The sequence below is a fragment of the Lampris incognitus genome, chromosome 6, assembly GCF_029633865.1.
Source record: "Lampris incognitus isolate fLamInc1 chromosome 6, fLamInc1.hap2, whole genome shotgun sequence".
In the NCBI taxonomy this organism is placed as follows: Eukaryota; Metazoa; Chordata; class Actinopteri; order Lampriformes; family Lampridae; genus Lampris; species Lampris incognitus.
Window position 1 is genome coordinate 43,877,760 of NC_079216.1, and position 15,665 is coordinate 43,893,424.

The window sequence follows — 15,665 nt, forward strand, 5'->3', positions numbered from 1 at the left end:
ATTGAAAAAAAATACATGGTTGAACCTGGGTTTTAGTCATTAATTTGGTGATGATGAACTTACTCAGCCATGTCTGCTCGCTAGCCACAATAACTTTTGTTCTTTTTCAAACGCTGTGTTACCTGCATTGTTTTTTGGCATTTGGTTTCGCACGTTTTTCCACACAAGTTTTACTTGAGTGGGCCACCCAGCTATATAAACGGCCTTCCAGGTATACTAGGAGTCCCATTTTACTTTTTTTAAAAAATCAGTAATCACTTAAACCTGCTGTAGACAACTTTCCAACCCCCCCCCCCCAAGCGTTTCCAAGTGGTATTATTGTTTGCGCCGCTGTCGCAAAGACACCTGGATCACTTTTTTTTTAAGCAGCCTGGCTACTGTCCAAAGCAGGAAACAACCGTAAGAATCCCAATTTGAACTAGAAACCCGGATCTCAGTGCATGACAAAGGCAGAGTAAAACATCTGGTAGTATTAATAAGTAGACAGGTTGTGTTACTTACTGATTCAGTAGAAAGAATGCCAACTGATACCCCAAAAAAACCCGCTAACATCCGCCTTTGGTGGTCAATGTTACATTGACCAAAAGTGGATGTTAGCGGGTTTTTTTGCCTGGTGTGAAAGGGGTATAAATGCCAGTTTTGAACCCTCTCAAGTCCCTGGTGTTGTATTGAACTCTGTTTCCCCCTAGTCAGAGTTTGATGCAACACCAGAGCTCGTTCTATCGATTGAATGCCCGTCCGAGGTTCACACTTGTTTTACGTCTGTTTGCTATCACTCTCCCTCTTTGCCTTCTTTGCCTCCTCCATCAATGGGGTTCTTTTGTTCTTGCTGGGTAGAGTTTCCACTGTCACCTCAGTTGTTTCACTGTCCATCATTTCCGCTACTGGGGATAGGCACTGATAGCTATGCACATCTATCACATTTCTGGAGAAATAGTTATCAAGTCAATTTAAATGAGGATATTTATCATATAATGTTGTAGCTTGGAGTTTGTAAAGTCAAACTGCTCAGAACACTCAGACAGCCACAGGAAGTGGTCCATGACCAGGTACTAAGAGATGGTGGCTGTTGCTAGGATTAAACCTGAGATCCCAGATGGAAAGGTTTCCCTAATTGTGTTTCACCAGTTTGACGGCACAAAAGTGTAGGTTTCATGTATCTTGTAAACTTAATCCTAGTCATATTTATTTTACTGAGCTGACATTTTCTATATGGGCAACTGTTTATTTATAGTATTGGCAGTCCAGGCATTAATAAATCACATTCTGTCAGACTTTTCTTTCCCAGTCAGTTTCAACATTGTTTACTTCCTGCCAAGACCAAACACTGGGGAAGCATGGTCTTCTGGATACCCATAGAGAGAGGGGGGAAAATTCCAGCTATCCATATGTGTCTGCAATAAAACTATTTGCCCTGCTATCACTACCTGACCAAAGACTTGTCATTCAAACTTTAGACCACTCTATGTAATAACCTGGCTGGCGAGTAATCATTTTTATTATTTTTTCTTTGTAAGCGGATTTTTTTTTTTGTGGAAAAGCTGAGCCAAGTTTGGACTGCTGTACCTCCTGTATGCTTTAATTACATAGATGTGACTCAGAACACTGCGTGCTATCTGTGGTTAAGACGGCACATGGAGGGCTTTTATACACAACATAGGATTTAGAGGCCTGTGTCATAACAGGAAATTATGTCATACAGGCCTCATCCTTGCAGTCACAGATCTACGTCTTTGCAAACAACCAAGTTATCAGAATCTGTCTGTATAGGAAAGCTACTCCACCTTGTGGCTTTCCACTTTAGATTCTCTAAATTTTAAACTTTAAATGCTAAACTAAATTTTTCATTTTTAAACTTTAGATTTTAGATCCTTTCTGAAATGCTGTTAAGTAGCACTCTGCTCCTCTCATTGTCATACTATCTCCCACTTTCTCACAGCCTCCCTCACACAATTTGCAAGGTGGGCTTTAACTTTTTATATTTTCTGCCCCTCTACCTCTTCTCTTTCTTGCTACCCCCCCACTCCTCCCTCTCTTTTCCAAGTGGGTTGGTGTACTATAGTTAAGAAGACATAACACCCCCACCCCCACCTCGTCAGTGACCTTATCTGTGGCTGATTTAGTACCCATCCACCCCGGCTTGCATACATTTACTTACTGTTCACCACCATGGTTACCCACCTTTCCAGTCACCACTTGAAAGCTCATTCACAGTTATTTCTCCTTGAACCAGACATGAGGCGTCATTCTTTGACTGAAGCACTATTGAGGAGGACCTCAGCTGTGTGACTGACTCACTGGCCAAATAAGAATACTGTTAGTTTGACCTGGCCACCCAGTGGTATTACTCATGGTCTTTTTGCTGACTACACATGCTAAGTCTGGAAAATGTTAACCTTTTTCAAGCGGAATTCTTTTTCTTTGGTTGAGGGACACTTTTTAAAAAGATTTTTTTTAAATGCTGCTCATGTTATATTAGGGTCTCACACCACTTTAGCCTTCTGTTCAAGGAGTGGCAGTCAACAGCTTCCTTGGCTCCCTGACCTCAACTCGATATTATCAGCCATCTGGTGGTTTAAACACAGGAAGCAGACTGCTGGAATCTAAAAAGGACACAGAACAGCTTTAATGCTGATGAACTGACCGACCCAAAGATTAAAAATGGCTCACAGTCCGCAGTCTGAAACATTAATAAGAAAATGTCAACTTTAGTTGGTCCAAGACCGTTCTTGAAGTTACCCACTCTCATCTTGGCAGAGCCTGACAAATGAGTCTGTCACTAAAGTCTTGACTTGTGTGACATCATGCAGCTGTAAAACAAGATCAGGCAAGAACAGAAAGGATGCGTCTAATCTGCATTAAGTACAATAAATAATCTAATCCTAGCCGGATCAAAACCTTGCTGGATTGACTAAGTGCGTTGTCATTGATTGTTTTGCTAGCTTTGTCCCTTTTCAAATTTCAGTTGAGTTTTTTAGCTTTGGTATTATGGTAGTACTTAAGCGCACATGTGGGTAGCCGTCATTTCATGTGACTAGAGTGACAAACCAGTGTGGCAAGTAGCACAAGACCATATAACCAGGGCATAACCTCAGTAGAGGATAAACTTGTTTATGCCCAAAAGTATGATGTGACATTCCATTATGTAAGTGTAACTATTATTATGCAGAAAACAGTAGCAGCAGTAGTAGTAGCATGTCAAGACAACCATTAGACTGTCAAAGGGCGATGGCTGAAGACATCCTAATGTCATCCTTGCATCGATAGAGAGGCTCCTGCTCCGCCAACATGTCCTGATCAACAAGGACCAGCAGGACATTGACTGATGCAAGTAGATTGTTCACTAGATTTGTAAATGGTATAAAGACAGGGAGGCTTTTGTCTGATTTTCAGTCACTCTGCAGACCTGACTCAGACTGTGTTGATTCGTCAATAAAAGTCTTATTTTGAAGGATCCTCGTCTCATTGAGTTTTTTTGCAAGTTCTCTGGCCACCACAATATCCAAGCCCTTTACAAATAGGCAACATGTAGGAGAGACCTTCTTTCCTGAGATCCGCTGACATGGGCAAGGTTAGGGTAGGGTCAGTAGTACCACCTTTAAGTCAGCCTAAAAAGCAGTTTGAAGTAATTTGCTGACACTTCCAAAACCCCAAAATAACCTGACCCGAGATGGGGAGGAAATGGGAAGTTAACAGTGTGAACAGATGGAAGAGAACAGGAGAGTCCACTTGTTTTTTAACAGGCCTGTTTTACTGACCACCTGTCAGAGAGGAGAAAGGGAGAGAGGAGGATCAGCTGTTGTTTTGATGGAGGAGGCTTCGCTGGGGATGAAGTTGTAGGAGCAAAGGTTTATGGTTAAGGGTTTGCATGCCTGACTGAAAGGAAATGACAGAGCAAGGTTGAACTTTTGTCAACCATTGAAGCTAATATTGGACGAGATGCTGCTGCCAGGGGCAAGATTGTGGTAATTTTTCTGTCCAAAGGTAATCTCAGGTGGCTTTCCTTGTGCAGACTGCCATGAAAATGTGGATGTTAAAGAACACCCATCCCTTCTATCAAATTACGAAAAGTCTTGTCAGACAGGCACAGAAAATGGTGTCTGATCCTCACTCATATCTTTAGCTCCAAATTCAAGCACAGACTCAACCACTATACAAACTCCTTCCTGCCTAATATGGTAGTTCATTTTCTTAATGCTCCTAGATAATGTGATCAGGGGTGGTTCAGTATGTCTTCACGCCTAGCACATTTAAAATGAGTCAGTGCGTTGATATAATATATATTGCCCTATAATATATAATATATGCAATAGATGTAATGTGTGCAAGTGCCAGAAACTATTATTCAATGCAACATTGTTGTTACTCTTGTTGTACTGCATGTACAGTTACTATCGAATAGCAATATTGAGAGTCGTAGACAAGTTTGCCTATGGAGACAATAAATACATCATATCTTATCGTATATTATGACTGTCCATAGAGAAGGAGGGTGCATAGAGACACCTTAAAATGGATGAAAAGATCTTGTATTACTAGGTGGGTTACACACATGTGAACTGGTCTGAAATTAGCAGTTATCTTGTTATTTAGCAGCAGCAGATTCAAAATGGCTTTTGATGGTTGTGACATGATAATGTTCTGGGTGTGGGATTTGCTAGTGAGTCTGTTGGCAGGTGAATGTTGGGGGTTTGAAAGGGAATCATAGAGAGGGTCTTTGTTGAAATGGGCAGGTGTGGTCACACCTGTTGTTGGTATGGCATTCCTGTGGCAAGCTGGCCGAGGCCTCAGCAGGCGACACATTGCTACAAGTGTAAGTGAAAGCGTCATTTGGTGTGACATGTTATGTTAAGCAGTGGAGTTGCCTGTTTGTGTTTGATTCACTAGCTTTACCTTAACTGAAAAATGATAGAGAATACGTTTAAAAGCGCTCAGTGAGTCTTGCCACATACAGCTAATCTGATAGTGGACTGACACAATGAAGTGTTTGTTCCTTTCTTTCAAACGCTGTTGTGCTGCCTCCGAAGTAGCCCACTCAAACAAATCTGGACACTGTGATGGATAAAATTTAGAATGATCTGTATTTTTCTGGCTGTTGTAGGACGGCTTAACTTAAATGTTCTCTTTCAGTCCTCAATTTGTTGCTGACATCTTCAAAACCCAGAAATCCTATCTCATGATGGGGCTAATATGCTGTTCTGGGCGTACATCAGATCAGATTTTGTGGTATTTCACCCAGATACAGTAGAACCTACTTAGAGTACAATGTCTGTGAGTGGCCCAGTTAATTAGGCAAGATTTAGGCCTTGTCCTTTTGTATCTGTGTCTCTTATCTCTTTTATCCAGAGTACCTTCCAGGCATAGCCGGCATATTCTGCATTTCAGCATTATTCTGAGATGCTGATCTGGCATACGAGCGGGGAGGTTGTTCTCTCTCTCTCTCTCGCCTGACTCTTTGGCCTTGACAGCTGCTGAGCAGCCGTGCCTCACTGCCAGACTAGATCAGGCCAGGGAAGACTAGGGGCAGACTTGGAGGGGGGAGATGGGTGAGATTATACAGGATGGAGACGAGTCCTCACTGGCTTCAATCAGCCATTCCTCTGTTCCTCTTCCTGTGGTCTAGTCAGGAAGTAGTCTGCCAGATACATGTGCACAGAACAAATGCAAACAAAATTTGATACACAAAAAATCGAAACTCTAGATGTTACAGCCCTCTTTTCGCACCCACTGACATACTGTCATGAGCTCAGATGCTCTGCTAGTTGTCAGCCCGCAATTAAATTAGCCCTGCCTGGATTCATACATTCAGATGCTTATTTCAACAATTTGATTGTGCCAACAAGTCCTTCGATGGGCATTAATATAGTCTTTAAACTTCTAACTCAAGACTGCTTCTTTATCACAAAGTGATAGCTCACTCTGAGAGTATTCTTCCTGTGTACGTAGGCCCACCATATTTTCTCATGGCTCACAGTTTTCTCATGAAACTGTGCTATTCTCAGCACTCTATTCTTATAAAGGACTGTCTATGCAAAGGGGACACAGAGGTCGTACTTTGTAAAGGGCATGTTTCAGTCCTAAAATTACTAAAAAGAAAAAAAAGAAAACACGGCATAGTTACCACTCTGTCATTTGAACCTCAATTCTTTGGCGTGAGAGACCTTAATAATGTACAAATTAGCATATCCAACTCCTAAATCAGCCATCCAACCATAATTTAGGAAAAATATAATCCTCAGTAAACACTGAAATACATTACATGTTGCAATACTGATATTGAATTGAAAGTACCTGAATTCGCCAGATAAGTTGCTGACTGTTTAGATCTAATTGACAAATTAATGAAGCTATGTAGAATCAGGGGCATTACACAGCGTTACTCTGTTAGCACAAATTATAGCTTTTGCAATCAATGTGTGAGGTTCTTGGTTGTGTGTTAGTGTCTGCTCGTCATTGCCCGTGACATGAGAGGGATAGTCATTCAAGTCCATGATAGGTCACACTAAAAAAGGATACTGCATGGTGTGTGATCTGTATGTTTTGAAGTTTTAAACTGACTGTGGATCTACTGTGTCATGTGATGTCAGTTCTCCTTGGGCAGCGATGAGGCCCTGCTCCTTGAGGGTATGAACAACTACCAGGAAAATCTTAGGACTTGAAATATAAGGGAAAATCCATCCTTAAATATAATTTAAATTAGTTTTAATTACTTACTATTAGTTATTTGTGACACACACACACACACACACACACACACACACACACACACACACACACACACACACACACACACACACACACACACACATACACAACTCAACATTTGACCCAAATGTGCCAACCCTCAGCAGCCTGGGCACTATTGAATAGCTTGAAGTACTTTTTTGTTACTTTAATCTTTTTAGCGGGCTAAATGATTAATAATGGTCCCTCTTTTCCTGTTTCCTCGCAGATTTTGACATGAAGAAGGACATAGAGACGTTGATTGCAGAGGAAAGGGCAGACATCATCTCTAAATATGACAAGGTAAGTCTGTGTGACATGACCATCACCTAGAACAGGTCTAATTCTCTTTCTAACTGATTTGAAAATATTTGCCTCCCTTACCTGAATAGGCAGCGACAAAGGACTAGCTAAATATGAAGAGATAACAGGCACAAGATTATGCCGCTTGTAATTCAATGGATTGCCATAGGTCATTTGGAGGAGAGTTGGCAAGTGAGCATTGCCCAAAGCTGAACAGCTAATCTCTGGGACAGATAGTACAATGCTACCAGTACCAAATGAATGGTTGTCCAGGAGAGCAGTTTTGCTTGGCTCCCTCATGCCTGGTGGTAGTGGGATATAAAAATTAAAATCTTGTTTTATTAAAGGCTATGTTTGATAAGTTGAGACCACTCAACTCTTTTGAAAAGTGGCTAACTTCGGATGGGACCATTCTGCTCACCAAACAAGCAAATCAATGTAAAGCCCCTGAGCAGTGGCTAAAATCTGTGTACAGAGAACTGATTGAACAGGATTACCTGGAGGGATGACATGCTAGAATAGCGCCGGGTGGTATATCGACTTTTTAAGGTTTATTGGTATGTTTTCAAATGAGCTATAGGATGAGACGATATTGTTTATATCGATAGTTTTTTTAAATATGATTTATTGATAACATTTTCAACACATACAACAACATAACATAGCATAACATAAAACACATGTACATAATTTTTAAAAGAAAGCAACAAAAAAACGTTCAAGACAAAACAAGACAGTTTGATCACAGTAACATACTATACATACTGTGTGCTTTTTATATGGGGAAAACAGGACTCAGCCAGGACGTGCAAGATGTTGGCACAGTGCAGGGGGGGTACCTAGTCAATGGGGACAGAATCCAGTTGAAGGGACCTGACGTCCCAGGAAGGATTGCCAGATTTTATAAAATTGTCCATTAGAGCCATGAAGGGAGTGTTTAATTTTCTCCCAACTTCACGAAGGATAGGACATCCTTTAGCCAATGAGTATGAGAGGGGGGATGAGGGCTCTTCCAGTGCATCAGGATAACACGCCTCGCTATTAATGTGAGAAAAAATACAAGTTCTGCAAAATAGGACTGCAATGAGTGGCCAGTGGGTAGGACACCAAACAGGGCAACTAAGGGAGAGGGGTAGATATAAGTAGACGTGGTAGCTGAAAGGGAATCAAAAACCGACGTCCAAAACAAGGACAGTGCGGGACAAGCTCAGAACATGGATGAGATTAGCTAGTCCTGAGTGACATTTATCACAGTTTGGATCAGTTCCAGGGTAGATGCAGGCTAGTTTGCTTTTAGACCAGTGCACTCTATGAACCACCTTACACTGTAAAACCCCATAGTTTGATGTTACGTTACATAACTCGTTTCTTCTGTGAAGCCGTGCCAGTGTTTGCATGATCTCTCCTCTCTCACACTCTCCACGTAACCCCGCCCCCACTCTCCGTCTGCATCTGCATGCAAACCCGGACCCACTCGCTCACAAGTTTTCATGCAACAAAGGAGGGAGACACAGCGCCGGTCCGCGTTATTTTTTTTCCACTCGCACTCTGGGAAGACCCGCCCCTACTCTACCTCTGATTGGCTAATGCTAACCTTAACCAGGCCCTATGATAGCTGGCAGCCTGTCCAGGGTGTCTCCCTGCCTGCCGCCCAATGACTGCTGGGATAGGCTCCAACTTCCATGTGATCCATGGATCACAGCTTTAGGTTTAAACACCCATTAGGACAATACCAATTCCCTCACCACATGTGACTTTTCAGTTTGTCAAAGAATACACAAATACACTTTCCAGAGTAGTTAGTCTTGTGGTGTTTTGATGACCGAAGGAATGCACCTTGTCAACATTGTATTTGTTTGATTATTTGAATTCTTTGTGACCTGCTTACTTGATTGAAGGTCATCAGTTAAGAGAGAGCAAGCCCTAGCTTTCCCACTGTTCTTACTCAAGGTCTGACTGTGAAATGTATGAACCTCCCTCCTCTATTTATGTCATTGTTTGAGTACGAATGTGCGTCATCCTGGTCACCACAAAATTTTACCTAACATGTCAAGTTTTAATCCTACTTGTGGTACAACACTTTTTCCTAGCAGGTTTTCAGATGAGAACAAAGCCTTTTGGAAAGTTGCCTTGAAGTGTTCTGTGTACAGTATTCTTTCAGAAGGGTTATGCATGTGTTTTGTAGGGCCGGCAGGAAGGCGTCAACATTGACCCTTGGGAGGACGCTGACTATAGCATCTACAAGGTCACAGACCGATTTGGCTTCCTGCAGTAAGTTTACTTGACAGGACACCTTTCACATAGGCATTTCTTACACTGTAGATTTACACGTAGGTATTTAGAAAATTTACATTTTGGAATCTCTCTCTGTCTTTTACTTTCTAAGGGTCTGTCTTTTTATCTCGCTCTCTTTGGCTGACTTAAAGAGATACTTGCATCAAAATCTGACTTTTCCTGTTGTTAATCGTTGTAAGGAGTGTGGATGTGATCGATGAGACAAATGGTAGCCCTAAAATCACTTTTATGGCCAGACGAGAGACGTCGGCGGCCAAGTAACTGATTTCCAGTTGGCGAAAATGTGGTAACTTGCCGCGTCACGAATTACCATTAGCATAGAGGGCTTGTCCGTAGCGGGATGCTATAAAAGCGGAGATGCACGCTTTTGGCTCGAAGGAATACGGCTGTATTGGCTGAGCAACATATTCGTGAGGCAAGTAGTCAACTTCCACTGAGAAAGAGGAATCGTCTTCCACTTCCACATCCTCAATCACAAAGCTGCTGTCAGTGGTCTCATCGCTCGTCTTTTTTTTTTGTAAAGTGACGACAGAGCAGGAAGGGGGCCCTCACCGGTGAATTTCTCGTTTTTCTACAGCAAGCGGTTTAGCCCCAGTGTTTAGCCCACCCAGCCACACCCACACGACCACCCTGAATTTCAGTAGCCAATAGCTATGACATCATAAAACCACACCTACCTTTAGGTTGTAATTCAAACCACCGGTGTTGAAAATGTGCTCAGAAACAGCATGAAAGTATCTCTTTAAAAGGCAAAGATATGGTAATGTTCCGCTATGTTACTGTCATTAAATATTTTTGTTTTCACTCCAGTGAAGAAGAACTGCCAACACCCAGCGCTGTTGAAGAGAAGGTATGATTAGGTTTTTGCAGTGCTTCATTAGAATGCCCTGGAATTTTGTATGATAGGCTATTTAATGCAAAGTTCCTATAACATACAATGTGCCTCTTGTATGTCTGTCTACCCCTTTTCCCAGCAAAAGCAGCAGGAGATAGAGCGAGTAGAGAAATGGCTTAAGATGGTGAAGAAATGGGACAAGTATAGGAACAGTGACAAGGTGTGTAACTTGGTAACGATGGCCGTTATACACAACATAACACAAGCACATCACATGCACACACTCACCCATCCCTCATACTGCCTCAGCTCAGTCTTCACTTCCCTTTTTGATGCAATATTTGATGTATTTTACTTTTCACCTAAAAACTATTTTGAATTCCTCTTGTAGACCTACCCCATGTTGTCATACTCCTCCATTGTCTGATCTATAGTTATGTCACATACATACATGGTTTAACAGAAGAGCTGCATCTCTTAAATCTCTCATTTAAAGAAATCCAACAAAGTATCTCACTACAGCAAGAGGTATAAGTGACCGTGCCCCTCTGTTTCCTCTGATTGTCAAATAGTCATAACAATCAGCTTGTCCAGGCCATACAAGAAGGGGCCACACGTAAGCAGTGGTTAGCCAAAAAAATTATTTAAACTTTTAGAGAAAAAAATAGAGGTGATGAGGTGTGTGTTGTTCAGGTGTTGATGCAGGGAGAGTTACAGGAAATGAGCAAGTGTTGCATGGTGCAGGGTAAACAAGATAAAAAGGTGCTCAGGTGTCAGCACTTCAGGTAATATGAGAAAGAGAGGACTTTGCGGAGGCCAGGTATTTAAATCTTCCCCAGAGGTGCGGCCCATCAGCAGTTGGGTGGGCAAGGAAGGGCAAATGAGCTGGTAGGGCGAGGCAAGTAGACAAGCATGAGAGAGGAGAGAGAGAGAGAGAGAGAGAGAGAGAGAGAGAGAGAGAGAGGAGAGAGAGAGAGAGAGAGAGAGAAGAGAGAGAGAGAGAGAGAGAGAGAGGAGAGAGAGAGAGAGAGAGAGAGAGAGAGAGAGAGAGAGAGAGAGAGAGAGAGAGAGAGAGAGAGAGAGAGAGGAGAGAGAGAGAGAGAGAGAGAGAGAGAGAGAGAGAGAGAGACTAAACACAAAGAACAGAGACTGGAAAAGACTGAGAAGTCTGTGTAGTCACCTATTCACCAATCAGTTCATATAATAATAATGATAATACTACTAATAATAACGCTTTTGTCAAACCCAAAGATGGTTTAAAGAAGCAGGGGATAGTTATACAAAAAATACCCTCAATTAAACAAACAAACAACAACCAACAAGCAAACAAAAGCAGGCAAAAAAATTGGTTTGATGAGCAACCAAATGTTTGAGTGTGTGTGTGTGTGTGTGTGTGTGTGTGTGTGTGTGTGTGTGTGTGTGGTGTGTGTGTGTGTGTGTGTGTGTGTGTTTTACAGATGGTGAAGCGTGTGTACAAGGGTATCCCTCTCCAGTTTAGAGGCCAGGCCTGGGCCTTGCTTTTGGATGTGGACAAGGTCAAACAGGACAACAAAGGGAAATACGAGGTATCAATCTTAGAACTGAATCTACAGATGGACAAAAAAATAAATCTATCGGTGAAATCAGTCATGAGTCCCAACCTGTTCTTTTTTTTCCTTTCTTTTTTTCCCCCGTCTCCCAAAGAAAATGAAGCAGCAGGCTCGTAACTTCTCCACAGAGATCAAGCAGATAGACTTGGACGTGAATAGAACCTTCAGGAACCACATCATGTTCATGGATCGCTTCGGGGTCAAGTGAGTCCCCATTTACAATCAGCTGAAGTCTACCATGAGACAAACTTTGAATATGTGTAGCCAATGTATCCCATGTCACACAGTCTCATGTCAGTCAAGTCAAGTTTATTTGTGTAGCCCAAAATCACAAGGTAGACCCGAAGAGCTTTACAATCGGTACAATATACAACACCCTCTATCCTTGGACCCTAGACCTGAATTAGGTAAAACTCCACAAGAAAAACCTTATCAGGATAAAAATATGGGAGAAGCCTCAGGAAGAGCAACAGATGAGGGATCCCTCTTCCAGCATGGACAGACATGCAATAAGTGTCAAATTCACAAAATACACAAAAATAACAGAATTATAATGTAATGTTATAGATTACATGGAGGAAGGTAATGTAGAATACATACAGTTTAATGCATAAAATTTAGCAAATTTAAATGTACTGGGTAATAAAGTTGTAAAGCGAGAGCAAGGCAAATTTAGTGAATCTGTTTCCATCCAAGACAATGTCAGAAACCCCACAGATGCAGTCAAGAGCCAGCAGGACCCCCACGCCACAAAACCAGCTCTGCCCAGTGGGGCCCTGCAGAGAGAATAGACTTCACATGCACACAAGAGGCGAGGCAGAAGGCTCCGAAGTCATCAGGCGGTCGAAAGAGAGAGAAAGAGATTATCCATGGTCATCAGACAGTCCATAAAGGAAGACAAATTTGTCCTTGAAAGTGAGAAATAGAGAGGGAGAGAGAGAAAAAAAGAGAGAGGGGAGGAGGGCACATCATGGGCACACGTGCTCAGAGATAGAAGCAGAAAGTTAGAATGGAGCAATGCATTCAGAAAGTTTAGGAACATTCTCGTCAGCAGGACAAAACCAAGAGATTACTGCTATAAGACCTATAAATACATTGAGACTGAGACCCTCCCAAATGAGGATAGTTGTGACAAAGCTCAGAAGGAAGTCAAACTACCAAAGAAATAGGACAGCTAGTTGAACGCTAATGAGAACAGATGGGTGTTCAGTTTAGATCTGAAAGAGTCTTCAGAGTCAGATTCATTGTCGGCTGGGAGACTATTCCAAAGAGAGGGGGCCAGAGGGGAGGCCTGCACTTTGAGAGCGGAGGGCACGATAAGGCTGTATAAGATTTGACAAATATGAAGGGGGCAAGCTCATTAAGTATTTTATAGGTTAAAAGTAGCACTTTAAAGTCAGATCTAGCATGAACAGGGAGCCAGTGAAGGGAGGCTAGAATCAGTGTGATGTGGTCGAACTTTTTTCGATTCTCCATTATCCAAGCCACTTATCCCAATTGGGGTTGTGGGATGCTGGAGCCTATCCCAGCAGTCATTGGGTGGCAGGCGGGGAGACACCCTGAACAGGCCGCCAGTCCATCACAGGGCCCTATATGTATATATGTCTATGAAAAGCAGCGTTGGAGCTGCAAACTTTTTTGTTCCAATGAATATTCTAGCAGCAGCATTTTGAACCAGCTGAAGGTTTTTAGAGCTAGCACGTGGCAGGCTGGGAAAAAAGGACATTGCAGTAATCTAATCTGGATGAAACAAAGGCATGGCTCAGGATTTCAGCACCAGCAGAAAAGATGGAATTTTGCAACGTTTCATCGGTGGAAAAAAGAGGTCTTGGTGATTTCTTTAATGTGAAAATCAAAAGATAGGGATTGATCAAAAATAACACCAAGATTGGTAGTCATGGTCATAATAACATGTCACTTTACCTTTGGATAGTATGACCTGTGATATCAGTATTTGGATCTGGTTGTATTTTATGATAAATAGCTCTGTAAACATCATGTGTTGATTTGGGCATCACTCTCCTTGCACGGTTACATCACCATCCCCTAAAAACATCCACAGTAGCAACCTACAATAGTCTGTTGTTCTTATCAGCAGCAGTTATCAAAGCAAACACGCTGCCGGTAACGGATCATATGAATACTCATCTGACCTTAAACCACTGTTCAATAAGTGGTAAGGTTTACCGAGCTTCCATTACATGCATCTGCGGCTCCTTGCTTTGTTTTCACTGGATGTCTGTAAAGCTTTTTTTTCTGTTTTTCTCTGTTGGCCTTACTCGCCCAGCTCTGACCTTGCTAAGTCTCCTACAAGGACACACAAACACACACCAAAGTAAGAGCTGTTTCCTCCCTCTCAGTGTTTTATTAGCCTTCCTGTCAGTGAGCGAGGTCCCACAGGAAATGGCATTCAGAAACACGCAGACATGTGCAGAGTGATACTCATTAATAAACATATAGTCACAGTTCACATTCAAAATGAGAGCACACAGAAGTGGTGCTGACAATGAGGAGAAAACATTCATGTGTTAGGAGGGAAAGAGAAAACGTTTGCCCCAACATACATGGATCGACCTCAAGGACATGCACACTGTTGCATTCGCATCTAGTACAATGATTATTGGGTTGTCGGAACACTTATCCCCCCTTTATTTCAAAGCCTCTGAACCCAAACAAATGTAAATACAGTTCCATCCTGCTTGGCTGCCCACTCCTTCCCTGCTAGTCAACACTTGGCCTGTTCACACAGAGACACTCGGGAGCTATTTTCAGATCCTTTCCTCTCGCTCAGTGTACTATAAGCCTTAAGGCATGTATTTACTATGCAAGGCCCCCCAGGGGAGGTGGTCTTTTGTAATTGTCTTCATTATATCTGGAAAAGCCCTGACAAAACTGACTCATCTGGGAAGCCCCTCACATTGGCTGTTCTGTGTTCACTGCCGGGCATAAGTGAAACACCAGATGTGATAAGCCATGCGTGTCAGCCCTCTGCACCAAAGGCGTTTGTAACGTACACAAACGTGCCATCCCATCCGTGCAGTACACTAATACACCTCATGTGTATTCACATTCACTAAAATACGTGAAAATATCTTTGAGCTTGTCTTCAGCATTTGGCCCAATACTGTTCAGCTGTTAATGGCTGACCCATGTCTCCACAAGACTAATGGCACTTTCACACACACTCAGGCACACCCTTTTATTAATGCTTGAACATTGCTGCAGTGGCTGAAGCTGGAGAGCTTGACAGACCACTCAGAAGAAGGAAGGTATTTGGACAGCATTGTGATACAAGCTAGCCAGGACGTTAGGATACAGCAAGGGCCAACCGGCTTTGCAGTGTTAAGTATGGCTGTTTTCAGCACCGCTACGGAGCTCATTTAAGGATGAGCTTGTTTATGTTTGAGTAATCCTCTTATCATGTGGCTCTGGGGTGATTTTTATTTATGAAACTCATATACACTTTCTTTTTTGAGTGTTTTATTATGCTTTTTTAAAATTTTCTTTTTGTCTTGCTTCTTTGAGTTTAGGGCCAAAATTCACATTTCTGTTTTTCTTTTCTTCTTTTCTGTAGGCAGCAGGCATTGTTTCATGTCCTAGCAGCCTACTCTGTCTACAACACGGTAAGTGTGTGTGTGTGTGTGTGTGTGTGTGTGTGTGTGTGTGTGTGTGTGTGTGTGTGTGTGTGTGTGTGTGTGTGTGTGTGTGTGTGTGTGTGTGTGTGTGTGTGTGTGTGTGTGTGTGCGTACAGTACCTATGTGTGTGCGTTCCATGATATGGAGGGGTGCTAGAGTGTGTTTGTTGGCCAGGTAGGGGAATGAGAACAGAACAGGCACTCAATGCCCATCCATTCTCATCCTCCTTTAGAGCCTTGGGTGAAATCTTTTATTTATGCTTATGGCTTAACCTGAATGTACAAG

The 15,665-nt window shown here is 42.4% G+C and overlaps 1 protein-coding gene across 1 annotated transcript in view; it reads left to right on the forward strand.

Moving 5' to 3' along the window:
- Positions 1 to 15,665, forward strand: part of si:dkeyp-19e1.3 (TBC1 domain family member 10B) — a 34,655-nt gene that overhangs the window by 7,791 nt on the left and 11,199 nt on the right. Inside the window, exons 2-8 of the mRNA XM_056281852.1 lie at positions 6,953 to 7,026; positions 9,212 to 9,297; positions 10,132 to 10,171; positions 10,296 to 10,376; positions 11,614 to 11,721; positions 11,840 to 11,949; positions 15,320 to 15,368. Of these exons, the coding sequence (XP_056137827.1) occupies positions 6,953 to 7,026; positions 9,212 to 9,297; positions 10,132 to 10,171; positions 10,296 to 10,376; positions 11,614 to 11,721; positions 11,840 to 11,949; positions 15,320 to 15,368 (548 nt within the window). The remainder of the gene's footprint in view (positions 1 to 6,952; positions 7,027 to 9,211; positions 9,298 to 10,131; positions 10,172 to 10,295; positions 10,377 to 11,613; positions 11,722 to 11,839; positions 11,950 to 15,319; positions 15,369 to 15,665) is intronic.